Source organism: Monopterus albus, unplaced genomic scaffold (assembly GCF_001952655.1).
Source record: "Monopterus albus unplaced genomic scaffold, M_albus_1.0 scaffold28.1, whole genome shotgun sequence".
Taxonomy (NCBI): Eukaryota; Metazoa; Chordata; class Actinopteri; order Synbranchiformes; family Synbranchidae; genus Monopterus; species Monopterus albus.
In genome coordinates this window covers 2,190,954-2,210,953 of record NW_018127908.1, presented here as the reverse complement: position 1 = coordinate 2,210,953, position 20,000 = coordinate 2,190,954, and the positions used below count along the sequence as shown (strand labels likewise).

General features: G+C 40.8%; 1 protein-coding gene across 1 annotated transcript in view; it reads right to left on the bottom strand.

Moving 5' to 3' along the window:
- Positions 1-20,000, bottom strand: part of kmt2cb (lysine (K)-specific methyltransferase 2Cb) — a 69,055-nt gene that overhangs the window by 33,573 nt on the left and 15,482 nt on the right. The window contains 13 exon segments of the mRNA XM_020595866.1: positions 1,440-1,556; positions 2,819-2,941; positions 4,718-5,442; positions 5,740-5,817; positions 9,610-9,962; positions 10,168-10,343; positions 12,695-12,809; positions 14,329-14,500; positions 14,648-14,810; positions 15,398-15,507; positions 15,637-15,746; positions 17,495-17,701; positions 18,047-18,180. Of these exon segments, the coding sequence (XP_020451522.1) occupies positions 1,440-1,556; positions 2,819-2,941; positions 4,718-5,442; positions 5,740-5,817; positions 9,610-9,962; positions 10,168-10,343; positions 12,695-12,809; positions 14,329-14,500; positions 14,648-14,810; positions 15,398-15,507; positions 15,637-15,746; positions 17,495-17,701; positions 18,047-18,180 (2,583 nt within the window).

Sequence of the window (20,000 nt, the reverse complement as noted above, 5' to 3'; positions counted from 1 at the left end):
TTTCACTAGAAAGTGGATAAGAGTTAATATGACTAACTAGGATACACATAATATAGTGGGTTAATTATTATTATGATAGTTTACAGATTTCCGTGAACAGTCATAATCTCCAGGCAGTTGCGTGTTCATGCGAGCTTGCCTGACATTCACCGGTGCCATTGTAAAAGTGGAATTTTTTTTGACTGCACCCGGTTTTGTGAATACATTTTCCCTCATGCTGCTGCACTGTGACCAGAGGATGTGTAGGAAAAAAAATACAGGGCCTGAGGTTACTGCACGTCCAGGAATGTTCATGCACAGGGACTCGCTGTTTTACCTGACTGGGACTAACCTACAAGCAGCCGGCCTGCTGAAGCCCCCCTGCAGCGGTGAATGATCAGCTCATCAACGCTGGATTCCCCCCCGGAGCACAGTACCCATTTGTTTTGACTGCTTGCGGCCAGTGTGTCTGCCGCATGTTATGTGATACAGGTTAATGAGAGGATTCCAACAATCCATGATGTTATTGTTGGTGCTACGCTACTTGTTGGAATTAATTTCACTACTTTGGGAATATGTGGTTGCGTGAGGGAAGACGCAGTGACCACTGGTTGGATTTACTGACCTTTGAGCTCCTTGAAAGGGAATTATGTTTGCACTACTCAGTGGGACTTAACAGTAAGTTTAAAAAAAAGAAAAGAAAAAAAAAATCATTTTGCACGTCTGTTAATGCCTTGTTTCTGTAACTTTAGAGAGAATTGCCATAAGGCTGGAGAAATTACTATGCTTGCATTATTCTAGTTAAAATATGGGGTTTTTCAATTACCCGCTTTGTTTGGAGTGTTACACATCTCTTTTCATTGGTACATATACAGTTGTTCACCAATCTATGGAGGAGAAATTCACATTCATTAATACTATTGCAGTTCGTCCTGCTGTCCACTTTCATATTCGAGCTCAAACATTTCAGGTAGGATTTGAGGTATTGTCATTGTCAAAAACGTAGCTTATTTGTCAGTGTTTTTTGTTCCCCCTTCGAGATGTGTTTCCCCTGTTCAAAACTTGGTTTCATGTAGCACCCCCCTCAGTGGTTGTGGTTAGGATAATTTTAGGATTCAGGTTAAGGAAAATGCATCTCTATGGGGACACGGATTTCAACAACACTAGCAACAGGAGCTGTGCGCGTTCACGAACTATCGTCTCATTTTTAGAAAAAGGTTCTCAGGTTTTATTGTTCTGAAATAATTACAGACTATTTGGTTATGAGATGTGTTTTACAGCTAATCTAGAGGGACCTAAGATTAAACACTAAATGGCTGGAAATGAGCATGCCATGGGCTCTTTAACGTTAATGCTTCTATAATACATTAACCATGTCTTTAGCCTGAGGGAAATCAAACACTGATTTACATATAGCACAATATTTGACCTCGCGATGTCATCCAGGTGATAGCACATACCCCAGGGTTGATGCTGGGACTCGCCCCATTCTTGCCTCTGGCCCTGCCACGTCCAGCTCTACCTGACAGACCAGCCCCTCTGGGCCTCCTCCTTCCAGGGAAGCCTGAACCTCGACCCTGTGGAAGCAAGACAAAGACCATACCAGACAATGACCACTTCCCATCTGACTAACTAACTAAAATGGGCAGACACAAGCTTCATCTGTGTACAGAGCTTTGTTTCTCTCTTGCACACACTGTATAGTTCAAGTCATGGTTGGATTCAGTGGATCATCAGAAAAGATTTGAAAGCTTGCCATGGGGAACCTTTTACTCCTCCCATTTCAAGCTTGTAGGACTGTTTATGTTCTTACACAACAGCAAGCGCACTGCTCATTCAGCTTTAGAAATGTCATTCTGTCGTGCTGTTTAAATGCACTGCAGGTTGCTACTGTTAGTGATTTACCTAAAAATTCTTCTAGTTATTTTATTCAATGCTGTCTATTAATTTTAAAAAACATTTAAAAGCACCAGACATTTTTGCTTTTTAGAACCAACATTAGAAAATTATGAAAATGCTCAAGTAAAAGAAAAAAAAAAATCCATGAATCAGAATTTTGGCATTTTAATAGTTCATGGAAATGGCCATTATTTGAGAGAAAGACCACCATTTCTGCCAAGCAATCGGCAAGTGAGAGAGGGCCTCTGAGCTGTTGTTCCAGCAATGCAAGTTTGACTATGCCTTTGGCATTCTTCTGACAGGAGGCCTCTGCCTAATCATGACTGTCAACTTAAGTCTAACTGAACCTTCCACACCTGCCCCAGAGTCCCTTGTCATTTACACCACATTTGGATCTGATCCCAAAATGAGGCTCCCCTGACAAACACACTGTAGAGTGGTGTTTAGCATGGACTGGACCCCTACCACCATGTACAAATGAATCCTACCAAGGTTTGCTTAGAGTAATGACTATCACCATAGCAACCAATTGCCACAGATTTTTCAGCAAGTCAAAATCAAAGAAAAGAAAAATATTATCAAATACATAAAAAGGGTTGAATGCCAAAGAGGCAAATGGGCACATACAGTACATTCATTCATTAAAGATTATTACCCAAATATTCATGTAGACTGCACAATGTCTTGTTACACCACACCCATGACCTCTCAATTCAGCTACAAAGCCAGCAAAACCCATCATCAATAACCTTATCTTTCAGTTCTTTCTAAATTCATTAGCTTAGCCTGTGATTTCTCAATATCCTCCTCTCACTGCGAGGTGGCGGTTGCATCACAGAGACATTCAGGGACACTCATGGAGCGTACATCACTAGGGTAAACAGAGGGCTAATAGAGGGCAGCTGCTGCCCTCCTGTCTCTGGTGAGCCAGGGTATTTACCACTCTGATGCTCCAGCCGGGGCTGCCAGAGGACTGCCTGGTCTTTGGGATGTCCCACCCCTCTGGCTGGTCTGGCGACCAGGACAAGGGGGAGCTCACACTGCTATGGGGACTCCATGCACCCTAAGGTAAGGGGAGGGTGGGTGAGAGAGTGAGAGAGAGGAAGGGAGGGAGGGAGGGAGGAGGGTGACAAAATGCAGCAACTTAAAAACAAGGCCAGCGAGGAAATAAAACAAAGAAAGATGTTAGAGATGTAGTGAGCTTCAAATGTAGCCATTTGTGAACTGTTCAGTACACACCCATGTATGCAATGCTATAGTATGAAAGAACATCAAATGTGCTAAAATATGATACAGTTTAAGTTATTAGGTTGCATTCTGTGTTAAAGCCAATCCTTGGGGTTTTCATGCATATGACTCAATAGAGGCATGTTTCTAATAGACTATAAAGGCAAAACTAACAAGCACAATTGTGTTAGTTGCATTTCACATAGCAGAAGGCCATCACGCCACCATGCAGCAGGAAGAGAGGCCCTGGAACCTCTTGCCATGACAACTGTGTACGTTTGGCATGTTGACAAAACAAAGGCAGTTGCGTCAGCACAGCAGCACGTGAATGCATCAGACAAAAGCATGCTGGACTAAAGAGGAGCAATGATCAAATTTCTGAAAACGATTTCCCCAGGCATTGCGTAATGAGCCAATTTGAGTCGTATGTTTATTTAAGAAATGATGCATCTGGGGAAAACTTTTTTTTTTTTTTACAAAATAAATTAGTCCACCCTCACCAGCATCATTCATTATATATTATAGCCATGGGTGTGATTCAATTTCCATTATTATTTTTTGAGAGAGCCTCTATTCAGTGTCAGTGACAGTCTATTTCATTTAATGGGTTTTAATGACACTGAGCCATTAATATTAATAGTTTTTTTTTTCAGAGCCACAAGTGACCGAGTGCAACTGATGGTGTAATATGGAGACAACTAAGACATGGTAATGGTCAGTATAATTTGTGATTGGATGAATACTGCTCCTTAAAGAACAATAAACTGGTGCATGTTAGTGACAATGACATGAAATGGAGAGAGACTGATGACACTACTGTGAGGGAATATGGTGAGGACTGTCAGTAAACTGTTTGCCATAAGAAACAAAAATACAATTCCCACCAGAAACAATACTTCAACTAAGCGCTGTATGTGAAGAACTACTTATGGCGCATAAATTAGGAAAGGGGGCACAGGGAGTTGAGAGAACACTTCATTCGCTATGCTGTGCTCCTGCTATGCTAGGACACAGTAATGCAAGATAACTTGACTGAGAAAATAATTTAAAAAAATATATAATTGGAAAAAAAAGCTGCCTCAACCAACACACTGCCATCAAAACACCTAATCCACTTTCATAAAGCAGAGCTTACACAACGCATATGTCATTAAGGACAACACATGGTATGAGCACCAATTATTAGCCTTGACTCCAAGAGTAGACCAGTGAATAAGACAGATTCAGCGCAAGTGATCACGATCAACTTGTTCGTTTAACTGAAGAAGTGGCTGAAATGTCCCAGAGACAACAATCAATGATGGAAACACCTGGCCCCAGCCCAAACTCATTTCCTCTACCTGGACTCACTGTAACATCCCATCTCAATGAAACCAAGCCTATTCCTCTCCAGCAGAGGGAGACACAATACTCTGAAGTGTATGATTATACTCTAGGATCCTACAACCAAAGAAAAACTGAAGATTATGACTCTGAAGATGAACACACAGGAGGATTAAAAGTTGTGCAAGATAAACCAGAGACATGGCTGCCTCCTACATGTCATACTATGGAAGGAGTAATTAAAAAAACACATCAGTGATTCTTTGTGGCATGATATCCAGGTTCCTACCTGTTTCACCCGTGGCCTTCCAGGTGAAAACTTCCTCTTGCTGATGGCTGGCTTTCCCATTCCAATCTTTGGGGTGAGTGGTATGAGGGTAGTGGTGGGGATCATACTGCTGTGGTCACCCAGGGAAGGTAGGATCTGGGTTTGAAGCAGTTCTTTTGGAGATGTCCCTCGAGCAAGAGGGGAAGAGTGGGAAGGAGGGGAAACCATTTCAGACAACCTTTCAATAGATGGCTTAAGGGGTTTCTCCTCTGAAGACATGCTGGAACATGACAGATTAGTTTTGCTCTCCAGCATAGTGTCCATTGCCTCTGGTGTACTAGAGGTTGAAGGCATAACAGTCTCTGACAGGTTCCTGTAAAAAATGCCCTCCCTCCTCTCCTTAAGTTCTTTTGGAGCAGTTTCCAGAAAAGAAGCCCTGACTATATCCATACTCGAAGGCTGGGGTAGTGAGACTTCCGCTGGTTGGTCCGTGAAAGGTACCGACAGAGTACTTGGTTCTTTGGTGGTTGAGATGATGGCCTTACAATCCATTGTGCTTGGGGTGGTCATGCCCTGCTCAGGGCAGACCTCTGTCTTTGCTGGTTTGATTTGTAACATAATGTCTTGTGTCTGTAGTGTCCCCACAGAGAGCTGGGCTGGAAAAGCCTCAGACTCCTTACTCTGAGTCACTGATGATGCAGGACCCTCTGTAGGTATGAGCTGGGTTCTTACTGCTGGTTTTGTTTCTGTAGTGGAAGTGGAAAGCAATATAATGTTAAGTTAGTGGATTTCAAGTGATTAACATCGCTAAAGACATGTTAATGTCATTCATGTAAATGACACAAGAGTATGGCAGAGACTCCATGTTGCCATTACCTTGTCTAATAGTACACAATATTTACACAGCATTTTAAGTGTGAATAAACTGTGAGCATTACATTTAACACAAACTTTACAACAGTATTCATTGTTAAATAATGCAAATCATTGTGAGGTTCCACAATGCAGATTAATTACTAAATAAATAGGACATGTGTACAAACCTGGTTTGATTTCTGTTGCGACTTTGCTGTCAGAAGATTCAGCAACCTGATTCTGGACATCTGATCCCACTGAGACTTCTAAAAGAAAGTAGGAAAGAAAGAGTAATTGAAAAAGATTATATAAAGTACATGAATGCATGTATGTTAATAAAAAAAAAAAAAAAGTCTGGGAAAACGTCAACACATTGAGATAAATAGGTAAGGCAGTGGTTCTCAAAGTTCGGGGCGCGCCCCACTAGTGGGGAATAAAGACATGACAGGTGGGGCGTAATGAACAGAGAAAATTAGAAATGGGTCATTAATACAAGTAAATACGTTAATACACGTAAATTAAAAGAGAAAAAAGTGAAATCATAGTGCAACAATAACGGTTTGATGTCGGCATATTAACTGCCGCGCAACAATATAAGGTAACGTTCACATAGAGGTCCAATAGTGTACATAACGGGCATAATAACGTAAATGGATACATTTGTTACATGGACCACAAAAAAAAGCAGGCGATTCAGCGCAAGCAGACAAAAAAACAACAGGCAGTTAGCCTTATCAACCAAAAAGCCAGACGAAAAGAAAATATTGATGAAGGATTCACGGTGGGAATGCTGGGGGCAGAGGAGGGACCCGTGTGTGTCTTAAACCACTGGCAGCAGACAGCATGAGACCCAACCAATTAAGAAGACATTTAGAGATGTTAATAAACCACTCGACTTCTTTGAAAGAAAATTGGCAGAATACCGTTAGCAAAAAAAATCGCATGGTAAAATCCACATCAGTGAACAGCAAAGCACAAATGGCTTCCTTCAAAGTTGCATACAGAATTGCCCAGTGCAAAAAATAAAAATAAAAAAAAACACACAATTGCTGAGCAACTCATTCTCCCTGCTGCTGTAGACATGGAATCGATTATGCTGGATGAGACAAGTGCTGCAAAACTGAACTATCCCCCTGTCAAAAGATAAAATTGCACTTATATTTTATCTGTTTTGAACTTGGTGTTATTTGATATTAAAATAAATTTGAAATTTTAAAATCGTCCGATTTCATTATAATTTTTTGACAAGTGGGGCTTAAAAATTTGCCCACCCTCTTAAGTGGGGAATGACAAAAAATGTTTGAGAACCACTGAGGTAAGGGAATAAAAAGCAAAACCACAAACAAATGTTAGGCTTGGATGCCTGGCAGTCAAACTGGCACAAGGGAAAAAAACATCTGGGGTGGCTTCCCCTAGTGAAACCCCAGGTTTTTTTTTTTTTTTAAAAGGTTAGGTTATACGTGGGTGAACATTAATTCCAGTGTTAGGATTTAATTAACTGTTGCACCCTGAAAAGGAAATGACAGAAGTGTTACTGGAACGAGGTGGGGCGAGTAATAAACCGCACAATACAACAAGTCTTTTACCATAGGTTACATTTTGGTACTAATCTAGAGTCTCACACCCCAAAACCCACTTTGGTTTTGTAGTGCCTCCTTACCTCGTTCTCCATTTGGTTTTATATCAAAGACATCATTGCATTTGAGTAGTCTGGTATGAATAGAACTAGTCATTCCTGGCTATCAGGCATCCACACATCGAGCCAATCTTCTGCCAGACGGCCTCTGACAGTACAGATAGCCTAGTCTTAATGAGGCACCCACCATTTCAATCCACAAGTTCCCATGTCACACTGATCCTGACACACACATGCACCTGCTAAGCATCTCTGCCAGGGAAGGGAGTAACCATGACAACCAACATCCTAGGGTCTGTGAGCTCTGGGCACATGACTGTGCAGCTTGCAGGTGCTCATCCGGTGCCGATGCCAGAAAGTCAATTAGGAGATGGGCCTCCAACCATCTCCAGCCTTCAACTATTTACCAAGCTGAACATATTCCCATTCATAACAACACTCTGCTTCCTACATCCCCTACAGTGAAAAAAAAATGGTTTAGATAAATTCTTGGCTTTGATTAATGCAGCAGAGGCCTTAAGTCAGGTCTAACTTGCACTAACAAAATCTGCCAGCTGAGTCATGGTAAACCCGCTGTTAAACCCTGAGTGGTGGAGAATCCTGGCGGGTGATAAACAGCTTTGGTTAATGACTTTAATTACATGTGCAGGTGTACTGCCAGCATAGTCATGATCTCACATAAAGACAAAAAAAACAAGAGTTAATAAAAAATAATTAGCAAATATCTAAGCACATTATTAAATTGCATTCCCTTCTCTTATTTAGGGCAGGAATATTTAATGCACTGTAAAAATAAAATGAAAACTTTATCATTCATCTAATTTAAGATGTTTCAACCCATAGTCCCAAAAGATACCAGGGACCGAGAGCACCATGACATGTATTGAAAAAGAGGTAACGCCAGACTGGGTTATATTTTGAAATGCCTGACATACACCTCCAAAAGCTTCTCTTAAATCACAGACCACATGTATACTCAACACCTCTATAAACCACAGGAGGGGGGGGCATTGCCTTGCAAGTTAAATGATGAAGCAGTTCATGACCACAGGAAAAGGCAAGTAAAACATGTGCACATGCATATGGTAAGCAAGCAAGCTGTGTGAGCAGTCACAAATAAGGCAGCATAGCTCCAAGGCAGGTTGGCAGACAGGGAATCTTCATCACCGCCATTATGCTACTCCAACCCATTCTCTTCTGCCACTGCAGTCTGCTGTCCAGACATGAGTGGCAAAACTCACATACAATAAAGTGGAGATGCAGCCTTGAACTTCATATCAGCATGGGCAAGCTGAAATAATGGATAAAGGTTGTGAAGAATAAGGGGATAACAGAGGGATGGTGCTTCTGCTACTGAATGCCCTCTAGCTAGAGAATGCCCATTTAAAAAAAAAAAAAAAGATGCCAATGCTATGGTTCCTTTAAACAACAGTTGTTCCGTTCAGCCCAAGGTCTTTGGATCCCGAATCCAACCCAAACAAGCTTGTTATGTTTGGATTTTGCACCTCATCCCTGTTGCTAACAAGCATACACTCAACAGGATACAAGAGGATTATAAATAAATAAATATATAAAACTTAAGAAATTAATTTTACAACTTTCTTTTGGCAGACATGATCATAGTGCCTTAGTGACCTCACCCTCCATTAAGTAGCATTAGCTAGCCTGGTCTGATATTATAAAAACAAACTTGAACATGAAGATGATTTGCAGCAATATGAGCAGTCAACTTGAGCACCAATCTCTACCTCATGGTGCACTGTGTTTCACTTCAGCGTGCACTAAAGAAAATTGAAAAATAAGTGCACTCAAGTATCAAATTCTCATTCACACTGATGGGCAGCATAGAATACCTCCCCAGGTAACAGGAGGGAGAAACAAAGTACTTTCAATTTTTAAAACTGAAACTTACAAAGACAATGGAGTCTCTTTAATCTGCCACTAGTAAGATGCCATCTGTTGACTGTGGAGTCCTCAGAAACTCCTCCAAATAAAAGAGAGAGTGCTTCTCTTTGGTCCTAATCCAAACAACTCTCTCACCAATCCTTTCATCTGCAACAACTGCGACTTTCAAATCAGCACTGACACTACAGCCCAGTTTGGTGCTGCACAGCTGAAACTTTCAACTGATTCTGCATGGCTAGTGGTTGAATCAACGAACACTCATCTACAGAGATTGCCTTTCATTTTTCAATCATACAACCTGGTGCTTTGTGTATATCAGTTTCTATTTGTGTCAAGAGAGTTGCATTCCTTGGCTCGTCCTTGCAATAACAAGCCATGATTAATATGCTGATAAAACAGATTAGGTTGTCAGAAGGGACACTTGAGAATAGAGGAAAGGATTAAAAAGGACCAGGAAAAGAGCTCCGAGCAGTTATCTTCCTGCGTATAAATTAACCTTTTTGAAACAAAGACCCACCAGGCTCTGCAGCTGACATGGCCAGCTTCTCCTCCTGGATGGTAGCCTGAGCAGGCTCTGTATCTGAGTGCAATGGAACAGCAAATAATTCCGGTTTGGGGTCACTGTGCATTTCAGAAGGCAGCTGAGTGCCAGATTCTAGGTCCGTGTATGTTTGAGCGAGCTGTAGGCCAGTCTCAGAGTCTGTGTGCATGGAGGCTGGCTGAGGGCTGAGCTCTGGGCCCGTGTCCATATCCTCTGCCTGTAGTGCCTGCTCTGCAGCAGGAGTCCTGCAGTTGAAACAAACATAGTCCTCTCTGGAGTGGATTTCTGCTTGGCCTGAGTTCTGACGCTCGCACTCCAGGTGTAGCCATCTGAAAAGAGTGTAAAGGAATTTAAGGGATTGTTCGATAGGGATTTCTATGACATTTATCACTGTGGTTTTCCTAGTGTCCCATTAGTGCTACTAGTGAGAATCATTTTGCTAAAGGAAAAGGAATTAAAAAAAAAAAAAAAGGACAAACACAAGAGTGTTACATTCATTATTAGATATTAGAGTTATAACCAACCCTTTATTACCTTTTACAAGTCTGGCAGAATAGTAAGTCTTTTTGATGCTCAGGGTCCAGGATGCATGTACATGTAGGGCAGCACAGAGCAGGGTCCTGATTTTGGACACAGTTCTCACACAGGAGGCTTGTGTGGTGCCACTGCCCACTGGTTCGTGTTCCACACTGGATGCATACTCTGCAGTTCTGAGGAGCAAAGCAAGAGCTCTTACATGACATTCAAAGCCATTCAGATCCAATGCGGTACAAGACATGTTTCAGCTATACAGGTTCGGCACCTCAGTCATGGAATCGTAAACAAATACAGTTTATATTTAAGACACTTTTGGTGCAAGGTTTTTGAGGTAGAGCTGAGGAATATGATTAAAAATAACCATTGTTTTTTAGGCTTGATGAAAGGAATTTAAAGGAAGTCAATTTACTAATCAGAAACCATTGTTTTTTAGGCTTGATGAAAGAAATTTACAAGTCAATTTACTAATCAGAATCATTTAGAGTAATTGCTACTTAATAAATGTCATTACATTTACATACAACAGTACAACATTCTATTACTGAACATTAGTAAAACTAACAATTTTAGAAAGCTTTATAAATGGTGGCATCAAAACGATCCAATTTTGGCTTCATAGCTGCATGATAGGCATAATTTCACATCATTTCAAGCAGTGTTTCAAATGGCCAGCACTTAATACCAAAGAAAGCTGCCAATATTCCAAACATGGAGCATGTCTGTGAAACTTTCTTTCCTGCTCCATCTTCAACATTTTGTCCATTTTATTTTATATCGGTTTTCTGAATATATCACCAAACAAAAGTCCACTGAACAATTTAATTGGAAAGAGTTGTTAATTACAGAACTGCAGAGTAAATAAACAGTAGCCTGTACTGTACAAGCACTCTTCACACACTAAACATCCTAAGCCACTACAAAAATGAAACCACCACAAATAAAAAAAAAAATGAATAAAAAAACTTTGGTCTGGGCTATATTTGCTTAATGCACATTTTGTTTTTCTTATCTAGGGGCCACAGTTAAATAGGTTTATACATTTTCAATACAGGGCTACTTTGGGTTAAATATATTGTGAGCAGTTGTATTACAGTATGAATACAAAACTTGCAAACATAAAAACAAACATTGGATAGAGCTTGTTAAAAACTAAAGCAATCTCATTGGGAAGATATGAGAAAAGTTTATGGACACAGCTATATTTTGACCTTCTTGTGACTTGTGATAAAATAACTTAATTTTTTAAGATTATAGGAAAAAAAATGATATTCAACATAGGGATGGCCATTTCCAGTTTTTCCTTCTTATTTTTTATTTTATTTTTTCCCCAAAGGATAATTTATTTGGCCAAGTATGTTACACACAAGGAATTTGTTTCCAGTACAGAACCGAGGCAGCCATCTGCAGCGCCAACTCAACCGATGGCTCTAACCATCGGGGGCAACTTGGGGGTTCAGTGTCTTGCCCATGGACACTTCAACACGTGGACTGCAGGCACAGAGATTAGAAACCTCCGACCCTCTGGTTGGGAGACGACTGCTCTACCCACTGAACCACAGTCGCCCCCAAATATTTCTCAAAAAACATGGTCATAAAGCTTTGTCCATGAAAAGTGTACCAGGACTTACTTTCAGCAGTATAGAGCTTTTGCACTTCAGCAGACCTACTAGCCACTTAACCTGAGTAAGCTTTTTTTCACCCCCCCCTCAAGCACAACCTGTCATTCTGGTGCTCATTCATGATAAACAGCATCAAAAGAAACATGTCAGAGCTTTGAAACTGGAACAATGACTCATTTTTCACTGATCTCTACTTCGCTACTTCAGGGAGACAAATGCACTTATAGCTAAACCACCAAGTGAGCAGGGACAGGGGTTGGGGTCGAACACTTTCTAGAAGTAAATGCCAAGGATGTGCGTGGGTTGTGTTCCTCCTGTGCTGAGTCAGACAGAGAAGCAAAGTGCGAAGACCTTTCGTCACCCACTGCCTCTACTGCCATGGGTTCTTCTGATGACTACAAAAAAAAAATGGGTGGTGCGCTAACCAGCTGCCAGAGTGACAAGCACGCCATTTACGCTGCTGGAGGATGAAGGGCGGGGCTGCACTGAGAGATGCGTGTGATTAACATGCGCGCGCCTGTACATGCACATACACACCACGTTATCTTACGGCAGTGAGACTGAACTGAAGCCTTTAAAGAGCAGAGTGTGAGTCATTACTTAACCACAGGAAGCACAAATATAAACCACTAAAAAGCCATATTCTCATGGGTGTAGACATTTTACTTTGTGCCAGAATAAAGATTCGTATCAAGAATATTTTTCCATTGAAAATTTTGTATTGTTCACACTCCATGGGAATTCTGTATTTCAGTTTGCTAAAAAAAAAAAAAAAAAAATTACATCTGATGGAATGAATCTGGGCATCATTCAACTCATTTTTACACAAGAGACAAAAAAAAAAAAAAGCTCATTTTATATTTCTTAATAATAAGCCATCCAGCATTATACGAGATCTTTCCTACCTTACATCTCCACCCATTGGTGGGAAGAGAGTCCATAACAGGTTGCAGACAGAAGGTATGGTAGCCTTTGTCACACATGTCACACACCAGCATTTTACTGTCTTCTCCTGGGTTCCTACAAAAAGACAGCAAAGGCCGAATGAAAGGGGACAGCAAAGTACTTTCATTTACTGCAAAACACTATGAAGGAGTTACTTTATAGAGGTCACATTAGTGTTTTGTTTCTGTGGGTCTGTCATTTTTCCTTTCTTTGAACTGACCTGTTGTTTCTATAAATAATGAATCTCAGTTGCATGACAAATATTAATTCCACTAAAAGTAATGAATTAATAAACAGGTGAACCAGAATCTAGAGAGAACCAGCCTTTTCCTGTTGCAACTGTGCTTTTTTTGGTTGTTTGTTTTTCCAGGAAATGAAGAAACTGTTTGTGCACTTCTTGATATTATTTAAATATACTGCTCATAAAAAATAAAGGCAACACAAATAGTTCAATGTCTTATTTTTGTGTTCCCTTAATTTTTTTCAGCAGTGTACTATAATACTTTTGACAGACCAGCCTGAAGATGGTTCAAGACTGCCCACATTATTGACAAATACATACATTAGATATGACCTGCAGCAATGTGTTGGCAAGAACCTACAACACGTTGTTCCTCTGGAGGATGTTGAAGTGCCTTTTTGTACATTTAACTTGAAAGGTTTAATTTATTTTGTCAGTTACATTGTCCATGTCTTTGTTTCACATGGTGTTTCTGGTCTATAGGGCATACATATCCCTAAATTCAAATTGGGAAAAAAAAAAGTCAGTAACCTGCAAAAGAAACTCATTAGTGGGATATACCTGTAAACTATGAACTGCTTTTCTGTTGTGATACAGCCAGCAATGAAACTTTTTTTTCTTTTTACAGTTGATAAAGATGGCGAACGCAGCTTGTTTGCAGAATGAATAAAGACGTTGCTTGCTTGTTTGTTGTGCATCAAAATGGTAAACAGGAGATTGTACTGCCATGAATTTAACATATAGCAATGTTTGCTCGTGCAAACATTTTAGTATTATAATATATTAGTCAAACTGATACATGGGAGTTTGGTTCATGTAGCTATGTATCATGGTGTCATCACTAATTGGAGCTGGAAGCAAGTAAAGCAGAAGAATTGTTTGAAAAGGAGGAGAAAAAAAAAATCTAAAGGTATGTCATGCACCAGCAAAGATACGGGATCTGTGTTGTGAAACCTAAACAATGTGGAACCACTGACAACTTTCATCCATTACAGATTGTGACCATACATCATCAACACTTCTCACCTTAAAAAATATAGTGCAGTCATAATAAGAAGCAGTAATAACATGGATTATTGGGTTTTTCTATCTAAATATGGACCTAAATGTTCGATAGACAGTGTTCACCTAAGACAAAACAGGCCTGGATGTTAACTGAGCTCCTGTCCTTTTTAAATAAGGTCAGCGGTTACAAGACTGAGCTTCAGGGTACAAAATCCAGTTAGCTCCTCACAGACCTTAAAGGCGAACAAATCATGACTGGCAGGTATAGAGAAAATGTGTAGGAATAACAGTAAAAGAAGACAAAAACATTCAGTATGAGAGACATTTAAGGGTGAGAAGGTGACTCACTTGCATGTCTGGCAGACTTTGCACTCAGGGCACTGCCAACCGGCCCTCCTCAGAGGGGTCACGGCCATATCAAGGCACATCCCATGGTAATGTTGACCACAACTGGTGCAGAAAAGCTGGTCCAGTAAGTCCCCTGGGCTATCGCATAGTGCGCAATTTACATCACCTACAACTATGGTCAGGGAGGGGGTAGACAAAAAAAAAAAGGAAAATGAGGGACACAAACATATTTCAAACAGTACAGCTGATCAAAACATTTTACAATATTTTACCGCAAATTTTAAATACAATTTATTGAATCCAAATCTACTTAACTTACATTTCTGAATGGCCAGTTCAGTGTGTTCTGGGCAGAGGAGTGTAAGACTCCTGATATCCTGAAAGGTCCCAGCTGCCCCTGCGCAGGGGTAATGGTAGAGTTGAGCACATCCTTCAGCACAGCACTTAATGGAGGCTCCAAGGTGCTTACAGTATGCACAGTGCTGAAGGAAAGAGAGATCACAAAAAGTCTCAACTAAAATGCATCTTTTCCTTAAACACTGAAATAAAAACATTTTTAAAAATTAAAATAAAACATGCCTGCAGCACATTATATGACTCATCTTACATAAAGAAATTTATCATTTAATGGCTCTTTGGAAAAATAGCTGTCTGGTTTCTCAGCTCAGGACCAAAACTCCAGTTTAAACCTTGTTTCAGCCCCCTGGTGATCACATTGCTGACCACACCACATCCAGACCTGATTTCTCTCAGTTCTACGAGCGCTGGACATCAAGTGGAGGACTCGCTGATGGGCCGCACAGCAAACAGACTGCAAACGCATTCGGAGAGCTGCAAGCTGTGCAACCACTAATGGTAGGAGCTAAACTGCCATGAGAGCTCAGCCCTGTTGAGTGGCGTGACCTTTTCTATTTCACAGCTGAGAGATCCACGATGCTGGGCCGACCTTTACCAGCCAATCTGATTCATCAGCTGTCCTGTGCCTCACTGAAGCAATCCTTCCCTGCTGCCCAACACATCAAGATGGTGTTAAAACCTATTAGTCCACGGATGTTCTCCCCTGGCTCACCTTTGTGCTCCCTGAGTCAATGGCTCTGTCCACATTAAGCAGAGATTGTCCCTCGCCCTCGCAAACACCTTCGGACCACAAAGCACACCTCTGATGTGCCCAGTACTTCCCTGAAATTTTAAGATATGAAGGATGAGCATTTACTGATGGTACAGTCATGTTTAAATGTTAACACTCCCTTAAAAAGTGTCAAAAATTCTGGGTAAAAAGGAGAAAAAGGTTTAGTCTATTAGCTTTACCTGACTCAAAGAGAGACTGGACATTAAGATCTTGTGGAAGGCCAACATGAGAAAGCTCATCCCAAAATCGATTGGCTGGGTCTGGTTCTTCCTCGTAGCTTTCAGACCCACTGAAACAAAGAAAAAAGGTTTGCAAATAAACCAGGTCATTGCAGACAACAAACAACCAAAAAAAGGACAGCTAAAAGATCTGCCGCACCAGAGAACCATAGCTTGAATTGACTTAGAAATGAATTGAGAACAGAGACATAAAGGTAGCTGACAATGTGCAATTTTTACAAAAGCAGAGATATGAAGACAGAGAGAATGAGCTGGGGGATAAACGTTAGAGGAAATAAAAAGCTGTGGGGGAGGAGGGAGAGGAGGAGGAGGAAGAGGGCCATCTTGTCTGGCATGTACAGAAGGATGGCTGTTCTGTCTCATAAAATCTGTCGAAAAGGATGTTTCTCCGAGTCCTTGGCTTCAAACTAGTGAGCTTCATAGCATGCAGAAAATGTGGAGAAGGAACGTTAGCATTTAAAAAGGACCAAAGTTCCAGTAAACAAACCAACAGCCAAAATCAAGAAACTGATTTCTCGAAGCATGACACAAACATGATGAACAGCCTTGACAGCTCATTGTTTTGAGTTTTCTCACCAATCATGAAACAATCTTCTCCCACCTCCACAGCCTTCCCCTTAGTCAACCATCCCTGCTTCTGTGACAAATTCACTTACTGGTCTCCCTCCTCTGTCTTTGTGTGGCACACACCAAAGCTGGCCCCAACAACCAATCACACAGCAACATCATGACAGCTACTGGTTGGCTTGGTGTGCTGCCAGGCCCATCTTGCTCCTATTGCCCATTACGTCACTGGGAACCCAGATAGACACGTAATTGGTTCCAAAGGATCAAAACAAATTAGGCAGCTGTCCAAAAGAGTCCGAGGAGGGTCCTTTGTTGGCACGCTGTGCATGTATGTGAGCACTCCAGCGGATACACACACACACACACACACACACACACCTTGCTATAGTTGTGAGGTATCTCAGTAACACAATGAATTCCCTAGCCCCTTACCCTAACCATCACAACTAAATGCCTAACCTCAACCCTTCACCTAACCTAATTCTACCCTTAAACCTAAAACTAAGTTTTAAGTGAAGACTTGTCTGGCACCCCATAGCTGAGTGGTTATGGCACAGCACACCATGTACAACATCGACGGGTGGAGTCCGACCACTGACATTTGTCACAGGACTCCATACTCTCTCTCTCTCTCTGTCTCCCTTGCTCGCCTCTCAGCGATTCACTGTGAAATAAAGGCTAAAATCTCAAAAATATAACTTTAAACAAATAAAAATTGAGGACCTGCCAAAATGTCCTCACTCCCATAGTATAAATTTCAAACTAGTCCTCACACTTGTGGCAATACAAACACACACACACACACACACACACACACACGGTAAAGCCTTGTGTACACCCTTCACCTGATATGGCATCACTGAGTCTGGGGACACAGACTGACAGGATGACAACACAACTTTCTAACTGAGGGAGGCCCTTTGGCTTGTGTAGTCTCTGTATGTGTTGGTGTGCATATTTAAATGTGAATGTAGAATTGTGGGCATTTATTGACAAGTTCATTACCATTTTTAAATATAAAAGTCTCTTAAATCTTTTAAAAAGATTTAACAACGACTTAACAACGTTGTTGGTTATTTCCCCACCAGTGTTCAGCTTGTAGAGGAACTTGGGACAAGCAAAGAATCACTGAAGTGAATCCCTAAGAAAATTCTGATTACATGTAGCTGATTGTAGCGAGACATCACAGACTTTGCTATCCTGACCAACACCATCAGCCAGGCCTACTTACTTCGACTTTTCCCTCTGTCCTGAGGTGGTATCACTGGCCATTTTTGGCTGAGTATTTTTATCACCATCACTGCTATCGCTCGTCGAGCCTTCTCCACCCTTGTGGCTGAGGAGTGCTTCAAGCTGAGGCGTGGTGCTGAATACTTGCAGTTCCCCCTGACCCAGCAGGCTGCGGCCACCGCAGTAACAGAAGGCACAGAGATGCTCACTGAAACAAAGAAAATGGGTGACAGGGGATGTTTAATTATATATACCTACTGTGGCCTAATACAGTGCCATACATTTCACCATGAATTAAGGCCTCCTCCTTCTGACAGTGGGGTTGTCTGGTCAGCAACATACATTTCAACTCAATGCCTAAACTATCACTTTACTTCAATATCAGGAAATGTGTTTTGGAGACAGAGGTAAAGAGATAAAAACAGAATTGTAGTAAGAGCTTGAAAGTTAAGATGTAAAATGTGGGGTAAATATTTTTCACATTTTTAAGCAATGAGATGGCCTTGTTAATAAGATCCCAGGAGACGCTGCTGCTCTGACCTCTATTACCAACATCAATAGCAGAGACAAGCCAGAAGATTGATTACAACCTTTAAAGAGTGGCACCTGGGAGGAGAGCACTGCCTCCATCAGCTGATGACTCCATTTCAATCCATCCATACACAGCAAGGCACACAAGTCACATTGCTGGACACAGATGCACAACTGAATAATAGAGCTGCACCAGTTGATTGGTGGAGATCGGAAATGGCCTGTTTTAGCCTGTTCGGCCATAACCGGTGACCAGCCAATAACTCCAAGATATGTGATTCTGCGCCCGTCAGTCCACATCACACATGCAGCGGCACAGACCAAAAGGGCAGTGTGTACAGCACGTAGCATCTAGCATGCACCTCAAATGAGACTCTTGCATATTGGAAGTGCTTGGTGTAAGAAATCTGCTGCTGACTGTTTTGTTTTTTGTTTTTTGCCGGGATATCTGCTGCTGTTAGTCATTTGCAATACTGTCCATGTATACCTCATATGCTATTTGCACCTCATCACCAACACCCTGGTGATGCTGAACCATCTGACAATCTCATATTGTTGTTTTGCACTACTGTCACTGACTGTACTGTTTTGAGTCGCAGCTTATTGGCTGTACCGTTTAGATTTATCCTAGTTAGGTTCATCCAGTTCTTATTCTATTTTTATTCAATTTTAGTTCCTAAATGTTATGGCACCCAATACTAGGTGAGAGAGAAATGGTATTTTGATTTTCTGTATGTCCTGCACATATGGTGAATTGACAATAAAATCCTTTAACCTTGAAAAGAGCACAGAAGAGCCTAGAGAAACACCTTGGACAAGCAGAACTACATCCAAATCTCCAAATAGTTCACAATGAGAGAATTACTGGCTACACATGAAGTGCATGTATATGTACAGTGTATTGAAACCACGGTAAAACACAGCTAATACAAAACTGTACACAGGGGGTGTAAAAATATATTGATACACTTGAGTATTGCAATATTAGGTTGTGTAATAGAGTATAAATTCTCAAAAACACCATCAATTTTTAATTAATAGTTCACATGCCAAGTAATGCTATAATGTTGGATGTTACAGGGACTGTGACAAATGTAGATCCTGATTGCATAAAAGGTCAACTTTTTTTTTCTCAAATCAAAATCAAATCAATTTTATTTGTATAGCACCAAATCACAACAAAAGTCATCTCAGGACACTTTACAAAGTAAAGTCTAGACCTTACTGTTATCAATATTATTACATAGGGAAAACCCAACAAATCCCCCTTGAGCAAGCACTTGGTGACAGTGGGGAGGAAAAACTCCCTTTAACGGAAGAAACCTCCGACAGACCCCGGCTCTTGGTGGGCGGCCTTCTGCCTCGACCGGTTGAGGTGAGTGGATAGAGGAGACTCTTATGTATCTTTTACATAAGATTTTATGCATATGGTGCTTATTTTCTGATGGTTTTTCTAAAATTATTATTTTTTTATTTGCAATACATCGCCTTGTTTACACTATCGCAATATATCAAATCGTAACCCTGTATTGTGATAAGTATCATATTCTTGCCAATACACTATTGTACTATACACACACTACAAAAATAAACTTTATGCTCGATAGGACTGATGCAACAAACATTCTTCTTTCTATTATTCTGTTACCCATTGGACCCGTTTATATTTAGAGAATTTCAAATATCACACTTCATTTTTAGCTGGAGGTTTGTGAGACAAAGATGCAAAATATAAAGCTTTAGTACAATATTTTATTTTCATTAGTTAATTTTTATTTTAAAAAAGGTTACAAAAATGTCAACTACAGTCCTTAAAAAGGAGGTCAGGCTAAAAATGGAAGAAAAAACGCCAACAATCAGCTGTACTGAATACTACAGCTTGTAGATGTAGACATTAATGCGAACACCTGTTAATAAAAGAAAGAAGCACAAGGTTCTTAATTTCTCAAACAATTGCGGTTCAGGGATGTTTACTG